The sequence below is a fragment of the Mixophyes fleayi genome, chromosome 2 (genome assembly GCF_038048845.1).
Source record: "Mixophyes fleayi isolate aMixFle1 chromosome 2, aMixFle1.hap1, whole genome shotgun sequence".
In the NCBI taxonomy this organism is placed as follows: domain Eukaryota; kingdom Metazoa; phylum Chordata; class Amphibia; order Anura; family Limnodynastidae; genus Mixophyes; species Mixophyes fleayi.
In genome coordinates, this window is record NC_134403.1 from 363,337,100 (window position 1) to 363,359,496 (window position 22,397).

General features: G+C 40.4%; 2 protein-coding genes across 9 annotated transcripts in view; both read right to left on the reverse strand.

Moving 5' to 3' along the window:
* The window catches only part of PRDM15 (PR/SET domain 15), a 36,403-nt gene extending 34,207 nt beyond the window's left edge, over window positions 1-2,196 (reverse strand). For 3 of the 4 annotated variants that reach the window (XM_075197285.1, XM_075197286.1, XM_075197284.1), the window contains exon 1: window positions 1,738-1,756. The gene's annotated coding sequence lies outside the window, so the exon portion shown is untranslated. Of the gene's footprint in view, window positions 1-1,737; window positions 1,757-2,128 lie in introns of those variants that run through there. The other variant, XM_075197287.1, reaches the window with a different exon arrangement.
* A 17,448-nt stretch (window positions 2,197-19,644) lies between these two features.
* The window catches only part of C2CD2 (C2 calcium dependent domain containing 2), a 56,345-nt gene continuing 53,592 nt past the window's right edge, over window positions 19,645-22,397 (reverse strand). For 4 of the 5 annotated variants that reach the window (XM_075197291.1, XM_075197292.1, XM_075197289.1 and 1 more), the window contains one exon: window positions 19,645-20,611. In XM_075197291.1, the coding sequence (XP_075053392.1) occupies window positions 20,382-20,611 (230 nt within the window). In that variant the 3' untranslated portion in view covers window positions 19,645-20,381. The remainder of the gene's footprint in view (window positions 20,612-22,397) is intronic. The other variant, XM_075197294.1, reaches the window with a different exon arrangement.

Consider the following 22,397-nt stretch of genomic DNA (forward strand, 5'->3'; position numbering starts at 1 on the left):
GAGTGACATGCCACTAGCCATTAACAAGAGGGTAGTGTAGCCCATTCATTGGCACAGAATGTGTTGAAATGCACCACTAATCATAATAGGTATTAATTTACTTTTCAAAGCACAATTTTTTTTTCCCCCTGTACATATAGGGGGATACTTTGGTAACTGAGGACAACGTTTGGAGACTGAAGCAATATTATTATTATTATTTGTAAAGCAGGACGGTGATGCCCAGGGCTGGGTGACGGGGGTACAGCATTGGAATGCAGAGTAACAGCTGAATTAGGGTGGTCAGAGGCAGGTCAGAGTGGGCGACAGAGCGTCTATTTGGAGATGAGGGTTGAGATGCAGGAAGTGGTGGTGTTGTTGAGGGATTTGTAGGAGGCCGTGGAGGGTTTTGCAAAGCAGAGTGGCAGGAGAGGAACAGGAGTCTTCTCACTTAGGATGAAGTGGGAACAGACATTTGAGGGGAATGCTACTTAGAAGACGTTTGCAATAGATGCATCTGGAGCAGTGCAGGATGATGAGCAACGATTGGCTGGTTACAGTGAAAATCTTATTATTACACAGAATTACAACAGAGAAACATTACACAAGGTCGGAACTTCTCATATTTTTAAACCAGCGCTCCAAATAATGCAATTAAATCACCAGCATTGCTCTGGAACCAGTGGGTGATGGAGGAACCATAGACTACCAGAGGATGATGGTCAACCAGCCTGATCCAGCCTGATCTACTGTAATCAATAGTGCGTTCAGCAGTGTAAAATACATGTATCAGCTTCATGTCACAGGGATAGAGATGTAACAACGGGTATGGATCTAGCCCGCTAATAACTGGCACAATTAGACAGATACTGTATGTTTACCATACAAGCCTAGATTTATGACTGAATTGCAGCCATTGTGGTAGATTTACATGAGAATGGGACATGTATTAAGTCAGTCCACTTATGCATCAGACATGTATACTTTACACAGGACCCAAGTGTGGGAGGACAAACACGCACATCAGACACTACAATGACGCTATGACTATGTAGACGTATGATTCATACATCATTCTACCACCAGAAACTGCAAGAGCACCACAATAATATAAATAAGTCACCCATACTGTTACAATCATTTATTACTTTAAGATCCACATTTATAATATGGATTTCTAAACCCCAAATCCCTGCAAACACAATCTCAGTTCATCCAATGACAGGACCCTGCATGTAAAACACATGGACATAACATGTGCAGGCTACATGTGTGCATGACATATGAAGTATTACACCAACCCTATCTATCTGGTATCATCCAAATAACTCCCAACTAATTATCATTATTTTAGAACATGCACAGTCACCTAACGTCTTTTACATTTACTTCCATATTAACCTGTTGAAATAGGTTAAATTTATTCTAAAATAGGTCGGTTAGGTAGGATCCAATTAAGAAAAAAATATCTTATTTGCTGGAAAGCAAAGAATTGAAGCATGAAGCTGCTCTTTCTGCTGTATTTTCCTATACCTTATTAAGTGTGTAGTAGGTGGCCACTAAAATATATATAATATAAATATATATATATATATATATATATATATATATATATATATATATATATATACACACACACACACATATATATATATATATATATATATATATATATATTATATATATATATACACATATTACACACACACACGTTTTCAATGCTATGCCCTCATTAATCATATGTGCATACACACTTACATGGTCTTTAATGCCATCATACATACATATGTCTGTATTTAATGTTATTCCCCACAGTAATGACACATGGCAGACACACACATGTGCTATGGGGGTCAGTACATGTATGACACACATAGGACATGCATGCAGGGGCCCATCCCCGGGGGCCACACGCTGGTGACTGGCCGGGGACGCGGCTCCGGGATCGGCAGGCACAGCCGGGTTTTAACTGCGATCCCCGAGCTGAGGGGAGGCCGCCCCCGGCTGCAACAAAGAACAATCGGCCTGGCAGCTGGAGCGGGGGGAGCCGGACCCCGGCCAGCCCTCAGCCGCCTGTCCCCGGCCCACAGCCCGCTACACCCAGCCGGGCCGCCCGCTCTCTCCTCCCTCCAGCCCGCCCGGTACCTACTGCGGGGGGGAGACCCGCGGGGAACCGAATCCGGACTCCGGGTTCCGATCCGCTCCGGAAATCACGCAGGACCGGAAGCGGCGCTCAGCGCACGCAAGGCCTGCCGGGAAATGTAGTTTATGTAGCCTCAGAGCACCTGAAGCTAGGGAGAGCTTTAATTATCATTATCATTATCATTATCATTATATCATTATCATTATCATTATTGTATGTCCTGCTCAGCTGGCCAGGGATCTGTGACTAGCCAAAGTACAATATAATGTGACATAGTGATCTGTGGCCATCCTATAATACACTATAATGTGACATAGGGATCCTATAATACACTATAATGTGACATAGGGATCCTATAATACACTATAATGTGACATAGTGATCTGTAACCTCCCTATAATACACTATAATGTGACATAGGGATCCTATAATACACTATAATGTGACATAGTGATCTGTAACCTCCCTATAATACACTATAATGTGACATAGTGATCTGTAACCTCCCTATAATACACTATAATGTGACATAGGGATCCTATAATACATTATAATGTGACATAGTGATCTGTGACCTCCCTATAATACACTATAATGTGACATAGGGATCCTATAATACACTATAATGTGACATAGGGATCCTATAATACACTATAATGTGACATAGGGATCCTATAATACACTATAATGTGACATAGGGATCCTATAATACACTATAATGTGACATAGTGATCTGTGACCTCCCTATAATACACTATAATGTGACATAGTGATCTGTAACCTCCCTATAATACACTATAATGTGACATAGGGATCCTATAATACACTATAATGTGACATAGGGATCTGTGACCTCCCTATAATACACTATAATGTGATATAGGGATCCTATAATACACTATAATGTGACATAGTGATCCTATAATACACTATAATGTGACATAGTGATCCTATAATACACTATAATGTGACATAGGGATCCTATAATACACTATAATGTGACATAGGGATCCTATAATACACTATAATGTGACATAGGGATCCTATAATACACTATAATGTGAGATAATGAGATGTTCTCTTGTGTATGGTCACTGACTGCTTCATGTTGTTATAATCTGAACGCCACCAATGGTTTATTTCTACTAAATTCACTTTATGGTAATGTGACACTTTCCCCTTGCAGACCCAAATACCTTCATCACAATGGTATGATTATTATTATTATTTCAATTGTGAATAAATTCCCACAATAAATAATATACCCCCCAACACTAATGTGGTTGCCCAATGTGCACCATACATTGTGCGCAGAGAGTTGTATCTCTTTGGGGCTATGTATCAGGCCTCACACCATACATTGTGCGCAGAGAGTTGTATCTCTTTGGGGCTATGTATCAGGCCTCACACCATACATTGTGCGCAGAGAGTTGTATCTCTTTGGGGCTATGTATCAGGCCTCACACCATACATTGTGCGCAGAGAGTTTTATCTCTTTGGGGCTATGTATCAGGCCTCACACCATACATTGTGCGCAGAGAGTTGTATCTCTTTGGGGCTATGTATCAGGCCTCACACCATACATTGTGCGCAGAGAGTTGTATCTCTTTGGGGCTATGTATCAGGCCTCACACCATACATTGTGCGCAGAGAGTTTTATCTCTTTGGGGCTATGTATCAGGCCTCACACCATACATTGTGCGCAGAGAGTTGTATCTCTTTGGGGCTATGTATCAGGCCTCACACCATACATTGTGCGCAGAGAGTTGTATCTCTTTGGGGCTATGTATCAGGCCTCACACCATACATTGTGCGCAGAGAGTTGTATCTCTTTGGGGCTATGTATCAGGCCTCACACCATACATTGTGCGCAGAGAGTTGTATCTCTTTGGGGCTATGTATCATCCCTCACACCATACATTGTGCGCAGAGAGTTGTATCTCTTTGGGGCTATGTATCAGGCCTCACACCATACATTGTGCGCAGAGAGTTGTATCTCTTTGGGGCTATGTATCAGGCCTCACACCATACATTGTGCGCAGAGAGTTGTATCTCTTTGGGGCTATGTATCAGGCCTCACACCATACATTGTGCGCAGAGAGTTGTATCTCTTTGGGGCTATGTATCAGGCCTCACACCATACATTGTGCGCAGAGAGTTTTATCTCTTTGGGGCTATGTATCAGGCCTCACACCATACATTGTGCGCAGAGAGTTTTATCTCTTTGGGGCTATGTATCAGGCCTCACACCATACATTGTGTGCAGAGAGTTGTATCTCTTTGGGGCTATGTATCAGGCCTCACACCATACATTGTGCGCAGAGAGTTGTATCTCTTTGGGGCTATGTATCAGGCCTCACACCATACATTGTGCGCAGAGAGTTTTATCTCTTTGGGGCTATGTATCAGGCCTCACACCATACATTGTGCGCAGAGAGTTGTATCTCTTTGGGGCTATGTATCAGGCCTCACACCATACATTGTGGGCAGAGAGTTGTATCTCTTTGGGGCTATGTATCAGGCCTCACACCATACATTGTGCACAGAGAGTTTTATCTCTTTGGGGCTATGTATCAGGCCTCACACCATACATTATGCGCAGAGAGTTTTATCTCTTTGGGGCTATGTATCAGGCCTCACACCATACATTGTGCGCAGAGAGTTTTATCTCTTTGGGGCTATGTATCAGGCCTCACACCATACGGAAATGGCTTTTTCTGCATGGTTTAGACATGTTTAAGATTATCAACAATTTAACTAAAGCCTTACACAAGAAATATGAGAGATGTCTCCTGCATTAGGCAAAATGCAGCACAATACTGCAGTCCCTGTAATTGTCAACGGGGACTACGGTCCGGGCAAATTTATCAAGCTCTGACAAGCTAAGCTTATTGGAATTTGCTCAAGCTCAGTAAAGACTCTGGGTCAGAACCAGGAGTTTTCAATAGAACAGAGTTATCTCTGGGTCAATCTCTTATCGGATGAACTGTCCCGACAACTTTAATAGTAAATTGCTCTGTTAAGTCATCTGTCAGCACTACGATGACAGTTGATATTTAACAGGGCAAAATTGCGAATCATGTTAAATAGGCCCCTAAATCTTATTAATTTGTTTTATACAGCATTCAGGAAAATAAAGGTATAAAATTATAGTTAAAAATAATTGCAGTTCAATAGCACCAGTGGCTATCCCAATCCAAATTCTCTCAATACTGCCAGCGAGAGCTCTGTGGTATATTTGATTGCATCTGGCCCGTTCACTCTCATTGGTTCTGCATTAATGAGTAAGCGATGAGATTCTCCAGTTTATAGGGTTCATTGGACCATGTAAGACTTCACCAAGGGCTCTTCAGATGACTGTTTAGTCATCTCAATATTATATCAGTCATGAAGTCAAAAAGCTGCTAATTCGACCAATGGCAGCAAGAATAGAAGTGCCGAACGAAACATGACATGAGCAGATTCGAGCAATGATTATAATGATTTGGAGTATTATATAGAGTATTATAAAATTGTCAACAGGGTTAATGTTCAAGAATGAGAAAACTAAAAGACTGTATTTTCTATTTGCACGTAGCACTGCCCACAGTGGCCCTAAACCAGTAACTATATTTTTGTATTTTTTGAATAGGGTAAATTCTACTGTTTTTTGAACTTTACTAACTAAGAGAATTATCGAGAAGTTGCTCTCATTAAACACTGACATTTTTCCCTCATAAGTTTGTCCTACATCTCCAGTTACTGACTAGAATTAATAAATAAACTGTACTGTTTGCTGCAACACTTGCTACATATCAGGCATGATGTCTGCAATCCTTGTTTACGTTTGTTTTAATACCTTAAAAAGTGCACCTGTGGATCCATATCTGTCTCTATAAGGCCTGCTCAACTCAAGGTGCTGTATATTCATTTATGTGAACTCCTGCCTCAATTCGGCAAGTATGTTTCTTTCAGCACATCTGAAGCACTTGTATGAGTTCTAATAAGATCCTATAATGCCCCTCTGTTCAGTTTAATAGAATTCTAAAAACAGAAAAACCTCAAACACTTCTGAGCAATGGTTTTGTAGACCACCCTAGATACATGCAAACAGGTATGGAAATTAAGGACCTCCATTTATTCCGTGCTCCAGGACATGGCTTGAGGTAAAAAATAAGGCCAATGGGTTTCTAAAAAGTTAACTAAAGAATCTGCTTAGTTATATCCAAATATACTGCAGAAAGCTCCATCTATGGGCGAGATGTCTCCGGTGTCGAAAGCTGGTAATGGGATGGTGCTGTAACTATCATCAACCAATCGCCACGTTCATCTCCTTTCAAATTTCTACTGCAAAACCTGCTACATTTACTAGAGGTAGCTGGGTAACTCCTTTAAACTACTTTGGTTAACGTATTCTACTAACAGCCTATTTCTAAATGGCCGCATATCATCATCATCACCATTTATTTATATAGCGCCACCAATTCCGTAGCGCTGTACAGAGAATTCACTCACATCAGTCCCTGCCCCATTGGAGCTTACAGTCTAAATTCCCTAACAGACAGACAGACAGACACACACAGACAGACAGACAGACAGACAGAGACTAGGGTCAATTTTGATAGCAGCCAATTAACCTACCAGTATGTTTTTGGATTGTGGGAGCAAACTGGAGCACCCGGAGGAAACCCACGCAAACACGGGGAGAACATACAAACTCTTCACAGATAAGGCCATGGTCGGGAATTGAACTCATGACCCCAGTGCTGTAAGGCAGAAGTGCTAACCACTTACCCACCGTGTATGCCCCCTGTTTAATATCATCCCTTATCGCAATGATAAGGGATGGTATTTTGTGGCCATTTATTAAAAAACCATGCTGGGTCAGCACACCCAAAGATGCCCATTCTGCAATGCTCTCCCATTAGGGCAGAATGACTAACACCATTGGGGTCGGGCTCCCAAAAGCTGGAGCTTGTTAAATTGGACCAGACCGTAGTCTCCATTGAAAATTATGGGGACTGCGGCTTTATGTGGAACTTAGCCTAATGCAGAAGATATCTACGATATCACCTGCTTTAGGGTTTTGTCAGGGGGAGATTCAATTCGGCACAAGGTGTCTCCGGACCGTCCATGATGGAGACACACTGCACCAATGCTACGGCAGGAATCTCCGCTCACTTTTCTTGCACCTGATGGAGGTGGGCAGAAAATGAGCGGAGATTCATACTGTAACGACTGGCACTATGCTCAGTCCGCACACCACATCGCCAGCAATTGAATCTTCCCTTTAGATAGAGGTGTTCCTTAAAAATGCCTAAACCATGCAGAAAAAGATCCAACCATAATCACTGGGTGGCGGCCTCCTGCACCGCAGCCCTGGAGATCCCACCTCCCTTCCCCCAGCTTCACACAAGGACCACCCACAATGGTGGTGGTGTACACTTCACTCGCAACTTTAAAGTGGGTGTCCTCATTAATGTCCGGAGGCGCCAGACAAAACAGTGCTTGCTGTGACCATATTCATTCCTATTGGTTCCCTAATGCTATTCCCCACCCACTGCTAAGAATGCTATCCATACTACATTGCTGCAATCGAGGATGTTGCTCCCACCCTTGACTTCTCATTCTTCCAGTTTAATCAACTCTGTTTTCTTTTTGTTTACAACAACTGGTCCTGAGAGATGAGGGAGAGAGCCGTCACCGAATCCTGTGGAAGACAATCAGGGACTGTGTGCTCGTCCGGCTGAAGTCCTCCTAGGAGTTTGTGCATCATTAGGTTACAAGCTTTGGACCCATCTGGCTGGATTTGTGCGTTTTGTAACCTAGTGGCGGCTGTACTGGGCGCCGCCGGATTGGTACGTTTTGGGGGTTTTTTTCTCCCTGGCGGTGGCACCTTTGGGAGCCTCGGCGCACACTTTGGGAACCGCTGAACTACAATGTAACACTGCCCCTGGTGGCCAAGTCATCAAATAACATTTTTTGCTTGGATTTGATATCCATATCCTTTCAACAATGTCATTCCCAGACCTAGGAATAGTTCCTGTTATTTGTTTTAAAGACACCACTATAATGTTGCTATAACTAAAGGGCACATTTGTTAAAATCTCCAGCAGTTATTTTACATCCATACATATTGAGCATGACTAAGAAAGTAGAGACCAGAACAAGTTCATAAAACTTTTATTAAGTTTTATTAAAGTCATTTGTTCATTGAAAACAAAAGGAAATACATTTGATTTCTAAAGCACGATACAAATGTCAAGTCTTCCTAACATCAATAAGTTATTTGATGCTTTTACAGTCCTTATATTTTATGGTCAGTTCAAAAAGAAAGAATATAAAACTATGCTTCAAGTGTAAAGTATTGGTGAATGTGTCAATTTACAATAATAATAATAATAATAATAATAAACAAAACACCAACAACAAGGGAATGTAAATTTTGGGATGGATGCAAAGCAAAAGTATGGAACATGAGGCTCTCCATCTGCAGTGGAACTACAAGTCCCAGCATCCTCTTTGAGCATGGTCACAGCAGCTGAACCACAGTTTCCCTGCCTCACCGTAGACTAATTGTTTTAACTGAATTTTTTTGAAAGAAAGATAAGTTCGAAAAAAATAAATCAATATAATATTGCATATAACGTGTCATTAGGTTTCTCACTGAAAGAATGAACATATGCCATAGAATAGAGATTTACAGTACATGTGACATTGTTGTGATGCAGTATACCAGTTACATACATTGTAAATGCATGGAGTGTGGACTGGTGGATGTATAGGCGACGGATTGATCATTAGGACACCCGTTATGCAGAAGGTTCAAAAACCATGAAAGTGAAAATAGCAAATAATTGCTGCAGTCTCTCAGAGTCTCTAAATAAAATGAAGTTAAGGCTCCCTGCAGGGCACAAACATATTTGTCCACATTTTAATACAAAGTCACTATTTATTTGCACATTTTACAAGATTGGAAAAAAAAAAAAAAAAGTTAAAAAAAAACCTCAAAAAAATAAAATAAAAGTGTCACGTGGAAAAGTTTGGGCACCCCTCCAGAAGGTTCATTAACTTTTTTTTTTTTAAAGGCCTTAAAATATACTCACTAGGTTTAAATAAAGCCAGCAGCAGACAATTCCAGCTTTGAATAAATACTTTGACCCTTGTAACCTCTCAGGATATTGGACTTGGTCTCAATTTAGGCTCCTCTATGCAGGAAAGAAAAAAAAAAAAAAAGATGCAAACATTTTCAGTTTGGAATTTCCACTCACAGAAACACCAATAAGTGTTAAGAGGAACTCAAGTCATAGGGGTCTATTTACTAAACTGCGGGTTTGAAAAAGTGGAGTTGTTGCTTATAGCATCCAATCAGATTCTAGTTATTTATATAGCACATTCTACAAAATGATAACTAGAATCTGATTGGTTGCTATAGGCAACACCTCCACTTTTCCAAACCCACAGTTTAGTAAATATACCCCATAGTCTGGAAAATAAATCTGATAAAACGAATTGTAAACTGGACAGATATGCAAAGCAGGACCCGCATATCACCATCAAGGACCTGCAGAAAGTTTTAGCCAATATCGGAGTTGAGATACACAGTATGTTGTTGCTTGCACAAAAATAACCTGCAAGAAAGATTTGTTAGAACTAAGCATTTGCTAAGACCTTATAAAAAAAAAAAAAAGTCGAAGTCTACAATATGTGCAATAATGCGGTGGGGACTGATGAAGCAAAAAAAATTACATTTAGGACACTACAAGACCTGAACAATTCTTAGCTGGGTGCAAGAAATGTTCAGATGCGGCGAGTTCTGAAAAATGAGCTGTTACTAAGTACTGACCAACAGGGTGACCAAACATTTGCACAAGCCCCATTCAGTGTTTTTTTTTATTTTTTGTTTAGTTAATAAATAATAATTGTGCATTCAACTGTGCAGAAATATGACAGGTTTAAGTTCTGTAGCGTGAACAAGTTGTGTTTGAGATTTTATATATATATATATATATATATATATATATATATATATATATATATATATATATATATATATATTATACTTCTACCTGGCCACTCTGTCAGATAATATATTTTATTGCATCAACAATCTCAACCAGCTATGAATACGTTGTAGATTTGCTACACAACAACATCCAAACACTTTTAAATAAGCATATAGAAAGCACATTGGTCAACGCGACCAATTCAATTGACCAGAAGAGTACATTTAGCAATGAAAAGTCTTAGGGGGAAAATCAGTTCCAGGTGAAGTCCGTCAGATTCTCGTGTGATGAAACTCGAGAGAGAAAAGGGATTAAAAAAATAAATAAATCAGCAATGTTTTAGGTACCTTAATACTTGGAAATAGGCGCAGCGGGAGCACGTGCTGAATTGAATCGCCTTGTGTGCAGAGTTCATTCAATGCAATACAGATCAGTAAACTCCACATAACTAAACAGTTCACACTAGTCTAAATGGCCAGCATTGCATAGTGGTTACTATACATACACTGTATCTGCACAAACAATTATAGCCATATGTGAACCTACACACCAGCTGAAAAAGAACATAACAGCATCCAGTGTTGTAACTGGCTAAAAGACAAAGCGCCAGGACATTTAAACAGGGGGTGGCAGTCTAACTCTAGTTACAGCACAGGTGTGCTTACAGCCTACACACAGCGGGTCTATCAGGGGTCTTCTACTGGGGCCTGCAAGTGTGGTCACTAGATTAGTCCACACACAGGCAGACACTGGTCATCTGTGATCATTTTCGCATGCCCAATTACCACTGTATTACAATCAGACTTTGTGGCCATTTTTGGATGACACATATTGTAATATCACAGCATGCTGGTCGGTATTAGTCCATACTTGCCAACTCTCCCGGAATGTCTGGGAGACTCCCGAAATTCGGGTCAATCTCCCGGGACAGCTGGCAAATCTCCCGCATCCCGCTGCAGCCACCGCTAAATGACACGATTCAGCCAGAATCGCGGCATTTTGGCCCAGCCCCCCGTGACAAAACGTAATTTTCGTCGCGGGGGACGGGGCTAAAATGACGCGATTTGTCTTGCCCTGCCCCCTCCCGCCCTCCAGTCACGCCCATTTCCCAGAATCAGAATACAGAAAGTAGGTAAGTATGTATTAGTCTGAGGAGCACAGGGTAACACCAGGGATAGTAACTAGAAATGTAATGGTTTAATGTAATTTATATTTTAGGTAAGGAGCTGCACATTATGGAAAAAAAGTTCGGAAAACATTAAGTCCCAAACATTGTGGATAATAGATCTCACAACCATACTTTCAGCAAAGTAAAGAAAAAAAACAACTATTATTACAGATACATACTCTGCATAGACAACCACTGCAAATTAACTGTCGTTTGGGTATTCCGCTGTGATACACATTATATATTTGATGAATTTCAGAAATATGCAAATGTTTGCATTAAAGAATACAAATTGACACAGAAAAAATTACCTAGGACCTTACAAATTGCGAAAGTTGGATTCCTCTCACTGTACTTTTTCCAGTTTTCAAAATCTTCACCATGGACGTAAGAAATACAGGTGTAGATCTGATGCACGTTTTCCTGTGATGTAGATCCATAAGTGTTACATATTTGGTGAAGTTAGCTACAAATTGTAATAACAATGTGCCAATGGAGACAGTCACCCTGAAAATGCACCTCGCTAGGATTTAGTGACATAATTGAGGCCGTCATTTTTACCGGGTAATGCAGCATGTGTAGAGGAGTATCTCCCATTAGCTTGTATAGCCCCTGGGGCAAGTGTACGATTTTGGTAAGGAGGTTCCTAAACTGAAAGGTGTAGCAGAGTGTGCAAATTCTACCCTATTTTTCAAAAGCTACATCACATTTCTTGCTATATGTATACCATAGATATACAGTCATGGCCAAAAGTTTTGAGAATAACACAAATATTATTTTTCACAAAGTCTGCAGGGAATGTCACTCATCTGAGCACTCTTCATTGCAATTAATTTCAACGTCCCTTTTGCCATGACAATGAACTTTATCCCAAAAACAACATTTCCACTGCATTTCATCCCTGCCACAAAAGGACCAGCTAACATCAGGTCAGTGATTCTCTCGTTAACACAGGCGAGAGTGATGATGAGGACAAGGCTGGAGATCACTCTGCCATGCTGAGTGAGTTAGAATTACAGACTAGAAGCTTTAAAAGCAGGGTGGTGCTTGAAATAATTGTTCTTCCTCTGTTAACCATGGATGCCTGCAAGGAAACACCTGCAGTCATCATTGCTTTTCACAAAAAGGGTTTCACAGGCAAGGATATTGCAGCTAGTAAGATTGCACCTAAATCAACCATTTATCAGATCATCAAGAATTTCAAGGAGAGCGGTTCAAGAGTTGTGAAGAAGGCTTCTGGACGCCCAAGATTGTCCAGCAAGCGCCAGGTCCGTCTCCTAACGTTGATTCAGATGTGGGACCGGGGCACCAGCAGTGCAGAGCTTGCTCAGGAATGGCAGCAGGCAGGTGTGAGTGCATCTGCACGTACAGTGAGGTGAAGACTTTTGGAGGATGGTCTGGTGTCAAGAAGGCCAGCAAAGAAGCCATTTCTCGCCAGGAAAAATATCAGGTATGATATTCTGCAAAAGTTGCAGGGATTGGACTGCTGAGGACTGAGGTAAAGTCATTTTCTCTGATGAATCCCCTTTCAGATTGTTTGGGGCATCTGGAAAAACGCTTGTCCGGAGAAGGAAAGGTGAGCGCTACCATCAGTCCTGTATCATGCCAACAGTAGAGCATCCTGAGATCATTCATGTGTGGGGTTACTTCTCAGTCAAGGGAGTGGGCTCACTCACAATTTTGCCTAAGAACACAGCCATGAATAAAGAATGGTGCCATAACATCCCCCAAGAGCAACTTCTCCCGACCATCCAAGAACAGTTTGGTGACGAACAATGTCTTTTCCAGCATGATGGAGCACCTTGACATTAGGCAAAAGCGATAACCAAGTGGCTCGGGGATCAAAACATCAAAATTTTGGGTCCATGGCCAGGAAACTCCCCAGACCTTAATCCCATTGAGAACTTGTGGTCAATCCTCAACAGGCAGGTGGACAAACAAAAATCCACAAATTCTGACAAACACCAAGCATTGATTAGGCAAGAATGGGCGGCCATCAGTCAGTATGAGGCCCAGAAGCTGATTGACAGCATGCCAGGGCGAATTGCAGAGGTCTTCAAACAGAAGGGTCAACACTGCAAATGTTGACTCTCTGCATAAACTTAATGTAATTGTCAATAAAAGCCTTTGACACTTATGAAATGCTTGTCATTTTACTTCAGTATACCATAGCAACATCTGACAAAAAGGTCTAATAACACTGAAGCAGCAGTTTGTGAAAACAGATACTTGAATCATTCTCAAAACTTTTGGCCATGACTGTATTTAGCACACAAGTACTATATCCTGTATATGAATTCTGCCTTACCATAGTCTATAAACTACACTGTAAAAAGATATATATGGTTTGAACGTAAGTGCTTAGCATCACCAAGTGGTCATAAGAGGTACTGCACTTCCATTGAGGTCAGTGTGAGAAGAGATCAATAAACTACTAAAATAACACAGCTCCTGATAAGTATGTACTGTCCCATTATTAAAGGAAATAGATTAACTCCACTCTGAAAATAAAGGAATGAATACTGAGTTGGCTGCAATTGCTCCCCAAATCGCTGGCGCAATTTCATTAATTACAAAAACTGCAATTGTGACCAAATGCAAAACCGATACTATGCTAAGATGTGTGCTTATGTGCAGGTGCATAGGAGTCTTTGTCCCGGTCTGCATATGTTCACAATTGTGTGCACACGCTGTACTCGGTCTATGTTACAATGTCTCCGCCCCTAGCCAGGCGCAAGTGGCAGAATCAAGCAAACCGGCATGGGTGCCTATGCTTGCGCTCACTTTTCTAGGCACGCTCACTGCTTTTTCATACAAGTTACGTTATGTTAACTGGCGTAGAACTCACTCTGCATCAGACCCAGAGAGCCTATGTCCAATATAGAAGCTTAGCGAGAATACACACTGAAGGGCGGCCATCTCCACACACAGATTTATGAATGCAACAAATGTTCAGAGAATGCAGCCAATCAAATCACTAGGAGCCGGTGACATCACTGAGGAACTTTAGATTAACATAGTAACATACTTAGTAACATAGTTGATGAGGTTGAAAAAAGACACCAGTCCATCAAGTTCAACCTATTTTGGATCTCCTGCGATCCTGTATTTATATTTGAAATTGATCCAGATTAAGCAACCGCCAGTTTCAATTGTGAAAATCCTCCCAGACCCAATATTGTAGCCCTATGTTTACCCTATATCCACTACTACCCTTCATATTAATTAACGGTCGTATCCCTGGATACACTTTTCCGCTAAAAATTTGTCTAATCCTTTCTTAAACATATCTATTGTATCTGCCATCACAACCTTCCCTGGCAATGAATTCCATATCTTGACTGCCCTTACTGTAAAGAACCCCTTCCTTTGCTGGTTGTGACATTTCCTCTGTTCTAGCCTTTGGTGGTGACCGCGTGTCCTGTGTAGTCCTTGGGGTAAAAAGTTCCCACGAAAGTTCTCTGTATTGACCCTTAATGTATTTGTACATAGTAATCATATCTCCCCTTAGACGCCTCTTTTCTAAAAGTAAACATGCCTAAACTGGCTAACCTTTCCTCATAACTTAATGACTCCATACCCTTTATCAATTTTGTCACCCTTCTCTGAACCCTTCCAAGTTCCAAATTATCTTTTTTATAGAGTGGTGCCCAGAACTGTACTGCATATTCAAGATGAGATCTTACCAACCATTTATACAGTGGCAAAATTACACTGTCTTCCCTTGCATCTATGCCCCTTTTTATGCATGCCAATACTTTATTGGCCCTTGCAGCTGCTGCTTGACATTGAGCACTATTGCTAAGTCTACTATCTACGAGCACTCCCAAATCCTTTTCCATTATAGTATCTCCTAAATTAATTCCATTTAATATATAGATTGCGTTCTTGTTTTTGATCCCTAAATGCATAACCTTACATTTATCTATGTTAAACCTCATATTCCATTTGGCCGCCCAATGCTCCAGTTTATTCAAGTCCCTCTGTAGAGAAACCAGCATGTATTTGTTCATAGTAATCATATCTCCTCTAATACCACTTTCATACTGCCGCCCCGGCAATATCCCGGGTAGTATAGATAACAAGATTCCCGGGTCGGGCGGGTTCATACTGCATCTGCCCGACCCGGGTTTTAGAAAAAAAAAAGTGTTAAAAAAGATTTTAATTAAAAAAAATACATAACAAATGTTTACTTAACTTATTTTCAGCCAGCGGTGTCTCCGGTGCGTTGCCGGCTGTCAGGGGGACCTCTGGGTACTAAAATGACGTCATTTCTAATGGACTAGAAAATGACGTCATTTTAGTACCCAGAGGTCCCCCTGACAGCCGGCAACGCACCAGAGACACCGCTGGCTGAAAATAAGTTAAGTAAACATTTGTTATGTATTTTTTATTAATTAAAATCTTTTTTTTACTTCACAATTTTTTTTTTTTTACAGTATGAATGGCGAGACCCGGGAATTACACGGGTTGCACCATTCATACTGCAGGCGAGCGGGGTCCAACACGGGAATTACCCCTCGCAAAATCCCGGGTCTAAGTCCCGGGATTTTAGACCCGGGATTTTGTGGTTGGACTATTCATACTGCACCAAGACCCGGGTCGTTTCAGCTCGACCCAGGAAACACCTGGGATTTTGGTGCAGTATGAATGGGGTATTAGACTCCTCTTTTCTAAAGTAAACATCATTAAGTCGGCACACAATTTGCTGCTGCCGATACTAAAATACTGGTTTATATTGTTACCAGTAATCTGTACTCAGGAAAATAATGTGTTTGAAATATTAAGCATTTTAGATTAATCTTAGACAACATAATGAATCTTAAATTTAGAATATAATAATTTTCATTAATTGACTGCCAATGAAACGCAGCAAAATACCACAACAGCAACCAATTATATCCCAATCAACTTTAAATGGCCGACGTTAGGTCGCCACTTAATTTCCTGTCAGCTAAGTCAACTCTGGTAGCACGGTGTGGAATATGGTCTTCTGAAACCTGTTTTATAGAGAGACTTCTGAGGAGATGTGTGTTATCTCTTCCATCTGGCTAAATGAAACTTAAAGCTCAGTTTCATTAAGTAAAACAAAAAAAAACTTCTTGTGTGTGGTAAGCCTATGCAAAGAGAAGCAAATGAAGGTTTTACATTCATTGACACAAAATTAAACAACACAGGAGAAGGCCCCCGCACCGATAAATAGGATTTTATTTAATTTTTTGGAACAATAAAAGGGCTTCTCTTTGCATGTGCTAAACTATATTTGGACCTTATAATGGGTAACACCAGAAATGTCCACGTTTTGGAACACAAAAACACCTTTACCAATTACAGAGTGTTGACCACAGGAGAAGCAGCCATTTTGAACCAATATTCAGCCCATTAAATCACTACTAGTGAATTCATGTACTGCATTTTCATGAAAATGGCTGCCTCCACAGTGAACAGACCTCAGGTGTATTTCAAATGGTACTTTTAGTCACTGGCAAAACGCCTATTAAAAAAAATAAAAATAAAAATAAATCACAGAACAGATTGCTAACCATGCTATGTGAGATTACACAAGAACAAGGACAAGAGAGAGATTAGTTTATCATCGGTCATGTAACGGTAAAAAGTTGAAGCTTTTTAATACAGAACATGTACAATTTTCTCATTTTAATCATTTTGGATTGAATTTTAAAGTTATAAATTTCTGTTACACACAAAAAAAAAGTATTCCTTTCACCAGCTGTTCAAGTGTTAACTTAAAAAAAAACAAACACAAAAGAACAGAATATTCCTATATTATATTTATACGGCATTAAATAGTATTTTATAAAGTACATCATTTGCATAATTAATCATTTAATATGGCTATTAACACTACCTCAGCAATAAATTTATACAGCAGGATAGTTTAACCCCTCGGTCTACTACAGAGGTCCACCGAATTCAATTTTCTCAAAAAAAAAACCACAGAGCGGGTGGCAACCAATGGGGGTTAATCAGTGTTTCGTTTCCAGAAGTCGATACCCGCTTTTCTGAGCATATATTACCCACTCCACTCAACAGTTCACTCACGCTTCACTCAGGTATATTACAAATGCAGCAGGCCGTCCTACAAAAAGTGTATTCACAATTAAAAAAAATAAATCAAAAAAACTAAAAAATATACGGATGTAATGATTTGTTATAAAGCAGCGTTTCTGTCTCCGCTTTACACAAACCTTTCTTTAGGTGTTCCATCACCTACACAGTGGTGGAGGAAGCCATTTTGTAGGCACAGGTCATGTTCTCGCGCACATTGCTTCACAGCACAAAATGGTCGCCTCCACGTTGTGTAGGCAACGCACAAGATGACAAGTCTTTTTGCATGGAGTGTGTGCAGACTGTCGTCACCAGTTCATGATGTAAAGCAGCCATTTTAAAGTGCAGGCAGTATAGTGGGTGGACTCTAGCCCAAATGGCAGGCGGCCAGTGTGATACTGATGGAAGCCTTTTTTTGTTTGTTGTTTAAAACCTTAATGAATTGGCTAAAACTACATGTCATACTAGACCACTACCTCACTGGTTATCCAGGGTTATTTTACATTTCTAAAACAGAAAAATCAGATGTCTCTACATGCCAGGTCTGCAACATAGATAAAAATAAAATTATGCACCTATTTTGAACGTTTAGTTATTACATGTCAAAAGAACAGCTACATGTTTTTTTTCCCCTCAATCTGACTGAAAGGTAGCAAAAAGATAGCGTTAAATCAATACGTAGTATGTTAAAGGGACAGTGAGCCTTCAGGTGACTTTAATTAATTGGCTTGTCTGTGCCCTCCTGTAATTTTGACTAGATGCAATGCATTATTTTATCAGGCAGAGTAATATTTGTTACCCTGGGGAGATAGCACAAAGCTGCTTTATATACAAGGCAGAGAGCACAGCGGTCCAATTGCATCGATCCATTTATTAAGTCCCGGTTAATTCAGGCAGAAAAACAGAGCAGCAGGGCTCCCGTTACCTGGGTGTCTTATAACGCTGTACTTTTCCCAAGCTGGACAGTAAACGCTGTTTCCCTGACACAGGGAAGTGCTGACTGCAGCGTTCTACAGCTGATGCGTTTCCCAGTTGACAGGAAACAGTGTTACCCACTCACTGCTCGCTGTCACCCTAGGACCGCAGGAGAGGCACAGCATTTTACCATCATGTGATCCAAGGTCTCCCAAACACAATGCGTGATGTTGGCGTGTCTGTTAGCCTGGCATTGCCAATCAGCTTACAGCGCAATTTGCATTTTTTCTGTCAGAATAAAACACTAAAAATGTTCTTCAGGGCAACATTGAATTATTTTTTTTTGAATAAGTTCCCCATGCCTACTCATGTCCCCAATGGTTAGCACTACGATAACCAAATGCTGTAAAGTACATTATGACGGGGGCTATACAAAAGCCTCCTTTAAAATCTTCACCAAGAATATTAAACCACCTGGTGGCTGCCATTTTGGTTAAATATCTTGATTTTATAAGTTAATTTATCCATTTACATAAAATGGTTTTAGGAGATAACCAAGTAAAAAAAGAGGGATATTCCCTAATATTGCCTTTAGGTGAAGATTTGCACTAAACTAGAGCAACCAATCAGCGGTTAGCTTTCATCTGCCTAATGCAAGTTATACAGTGGAAGCAAACGTCTCATTGGTTGCTATGGTTAAGGGCAAACTTGCACAAAAAAAAAAATGTTTATAAATATCCCTCTTAGGGGGGAATTCAATTGGCCACGTTACTCATGAAAGTAACGCAGCCCGAACTCTATTACCGTTCGTACGGTAATTTTAACGCGGATTTCTGCATGCGGCTCAGAGCTGCGAACAAAAATCAGCGTTGAAGTTACCGTAGTAAATGTAATAATGCGCCGCCCACATTACTTTCACGAGTAACGCGCCCAATTGAATCCCCCCCTCAGAGTCCATCGATGACCGTGACCGCTGCGCCCAGGACAGCCATGGATCCGTAAAGGCCGAGAACACCGACAGCAGCCACTGGCTGCAGGAAGACAGCACTGAAGGGGTTACTACAACAAATTTGTATATTTTATTTCGGGGGAACGTCTTCTATTCTTGTCCATAAATACTTTTTTTTCTAAGCAGATATAAAGCGCTCTTTTTCAGAAATGCTAACAGAAAAAAAAAAAAAAAAAAAAGATAGATACTCGTGTGTTCAGTAAGGCTAAATATGAAAGCAGTTTCATATTTTGAATCAGGTTATATATTTTTTTTTTACATGTGTTCTATGAGATAAACTCTTAGAGTTATCCCTGCTTATATATATATATATATATATATATATATATATATATATATATATATATATATATATATATATATATATATATATATATATATATACCAATATACACATATATGGTACATGTCACAAGTTGTTTTTCACATTTTAAACCTATATGGCCCAGAGTAATTTTGTGCATGTGTATCGCTTGTTGCGTTGACGAGACCCGATACTGCGCCAATCTATAGATAAAGCTCTCCCCTCTGCCCAGTATTTACATTATTAGTGTTCAGGATAGACTGCTGCTTCACAACGTAGGAGCTCCCCCGCTGAGGGGTATTATGGGTAAAAGCTTTCCCTCTCTGAGTAAACACCAGATCACAACCAATGCATATATTGCTATAAACCTGTGCCAAATTACCATACGTGTCCTGTTGTTAACATGTACCTGTCACCGACACAGATCCGTGGCAGCCATTTTGTGGACTGAACAAATATTCCTGAGAATACGGCCTACTCATTCACTATGAACCATTTGACACCATAGTGGATGGATAAATGCTGGATTCAGTCCACAAAATGGCAGCCTCCACTTTTGTGCCTCAGCAATGCCACAGCTTCCCACAAAATGGCTGCTTCCATTGTGGGTGCAAGGGACAGGCACAATTCCACAAGCTCCTAAAATCTCACAGTGTTGAGCTAGAAGAGGAAAACAGATTTTTAAAAGTTCACTCGGTCCATGAGGGGTGATAATATAGGCCGCCACGTTGGCCTCCTGCCGTGTTCCATACAGGGGGGTTTCCTCATGCACAAGTGCCCGGTCCTGTTCCGCCTCTTGCCCTGGCTGGTCATTCATTTTCCGCCTCAGGAGGTTTGCTCTGCAGTTTGTTTTTGTTTTTAGATTTTGAGAGACGCTTCTTGTTCAGGAGTCGGGACAGCGTGGCCCCCTTCTTGCGAGGCAGCGCCGACTCCGGCTCTTGCAGGTAAACCAGATCATTGTGAGACTGGCTCATGCTAGGGTCCTTGTGTTGGTGCCTCCGGCGGAAAAATAGCTTCGCTCCTCTGCGTAAAAGTCCACCTGCGGAGGAGGAGGAGTGGAGGTTAATCTCAGAGGAATAATGGTACTTTGTATTTCACAGCCCATCATTATTGCTTACTTGTAAGGTGCCACAAACCTCTGCAGCATCGGACAGTCCCAATCAATTCAATAGGAACTAGCGGCATCACTGGAGCCCGAAACGGATACACTGCGCTCATATTAATATTGGCTTAGCTCAGAAAAGCGCGTCAGTGATGTCACTCAATCCTAGTGAATATATTGTCTGCCTTCACAGAATGGCTCCATAGACTACATATCTATGTCCGGTAAGTACTCTTTACAGAATCTTTAAAGCACTATATATGAAAAATGCAAGTTGCTATATATAAAAGAGAGGTAGATACATACACACACATATGGACATAAGCAGTAAAGGTGGAATCACACTCCCCACTGTTATAATAGAAAATAAGTTAATTTAATTGTTAAACTGATTGTTCAGTTACAGACAGCCTACCGTTATCAAGCATATCCAAGAGCCTATATATCTTTTTTAAACGCAATGTAGAGGAGTTTGCAAACATTTTAAAGCAAACCTGCGCCCATTCTGTGGGATGAATGAATATTTGTGAGAATGTGGCCTCCCTAGGAACTAGAGATGCTTAGACCAGCTGTGTGTCATTTCTTGAACCAGTTCATCCAATTAGTACAAAAAATAAATAAATAATTTTTTGAAAAATCAATCATTTTTGTTGTTGTTGCAAAATCAAGTCGAACAGCCCTGCAGGAGAGCTGGTTTGCACGTGATCAAGCTGAAATTGTTACATGTTGATGGTTTTTAACTGTGCACTTCAAGTTTTGAACACAATCGTGTTTAAAGCTTGAATTAAAAAAAAAAAAAAAAAAAAGTTAATATATTGTTATTATTTAAAAAAAAATAAAAATAATTAAAACCCCTAATTTGAATGCAAGCTTCAAATGGCGAATCTCTAACGTGCACTGGAAACGCAAGCTGAAACTCTCAAACTACAACTTTGAAACGGTGTTAATTAGCGAATGTAATGTAATGACAGGTCTGCAGGCACCGTGCCTTATGGAGGTCAATGGTTCCTAGTGAATCTGTAGGCTACATTTTCGCGAACACCAATTCAGTTCTAAAAAAAATAAATGTCTGCCTCCCCCGTTTATGGTAATTGCACTTTCATAACAAAATTCAGGGAAATACCCCTTCTATAATACCACGTACACAAAAATTGTATACGTTTCTAAGAGATTTGTATATACTCAGGTCTGATGACTGATGAAACGCTGCTACAATCGGAAATATAGGTTAAGAAACGTACACTTTCATATAAATATAAGTGACATAAATAATATAAGATCAACACCTAACACAAAACAAAATTAAAACCACTGCAACAAACATAGATGACAAATAAGCACTACTACAATGTAAACACTAACTAGCTAGGACAACGATATTAAGAACAGCGCCAACATTTAAAATGAAGTGTAACCAGTATGAACAAATCAGATGTTAGCTTTCATTATTACAGCTTGCAATAGATGAATGAAAGTACCCGATTGGCTGTTCTGGGTTATGGCGCGTACAGATGTGTTCTAACCTACAGCGGTGTCAAAAAAGTACAAACACCTTAAGTTAAGGCAGCGATGGACAACCTGATACACATCGGGGGCCTCATGGGCGGCTCTCAGACCTTCAAAAGGGCCACACATCACCCTTCATCTCAGTAATAAGGTAAAACAATAGATTTAATCAGAGAAACAGACACCTGTCTGTAACATATCAGCAGGTATTTTAAAT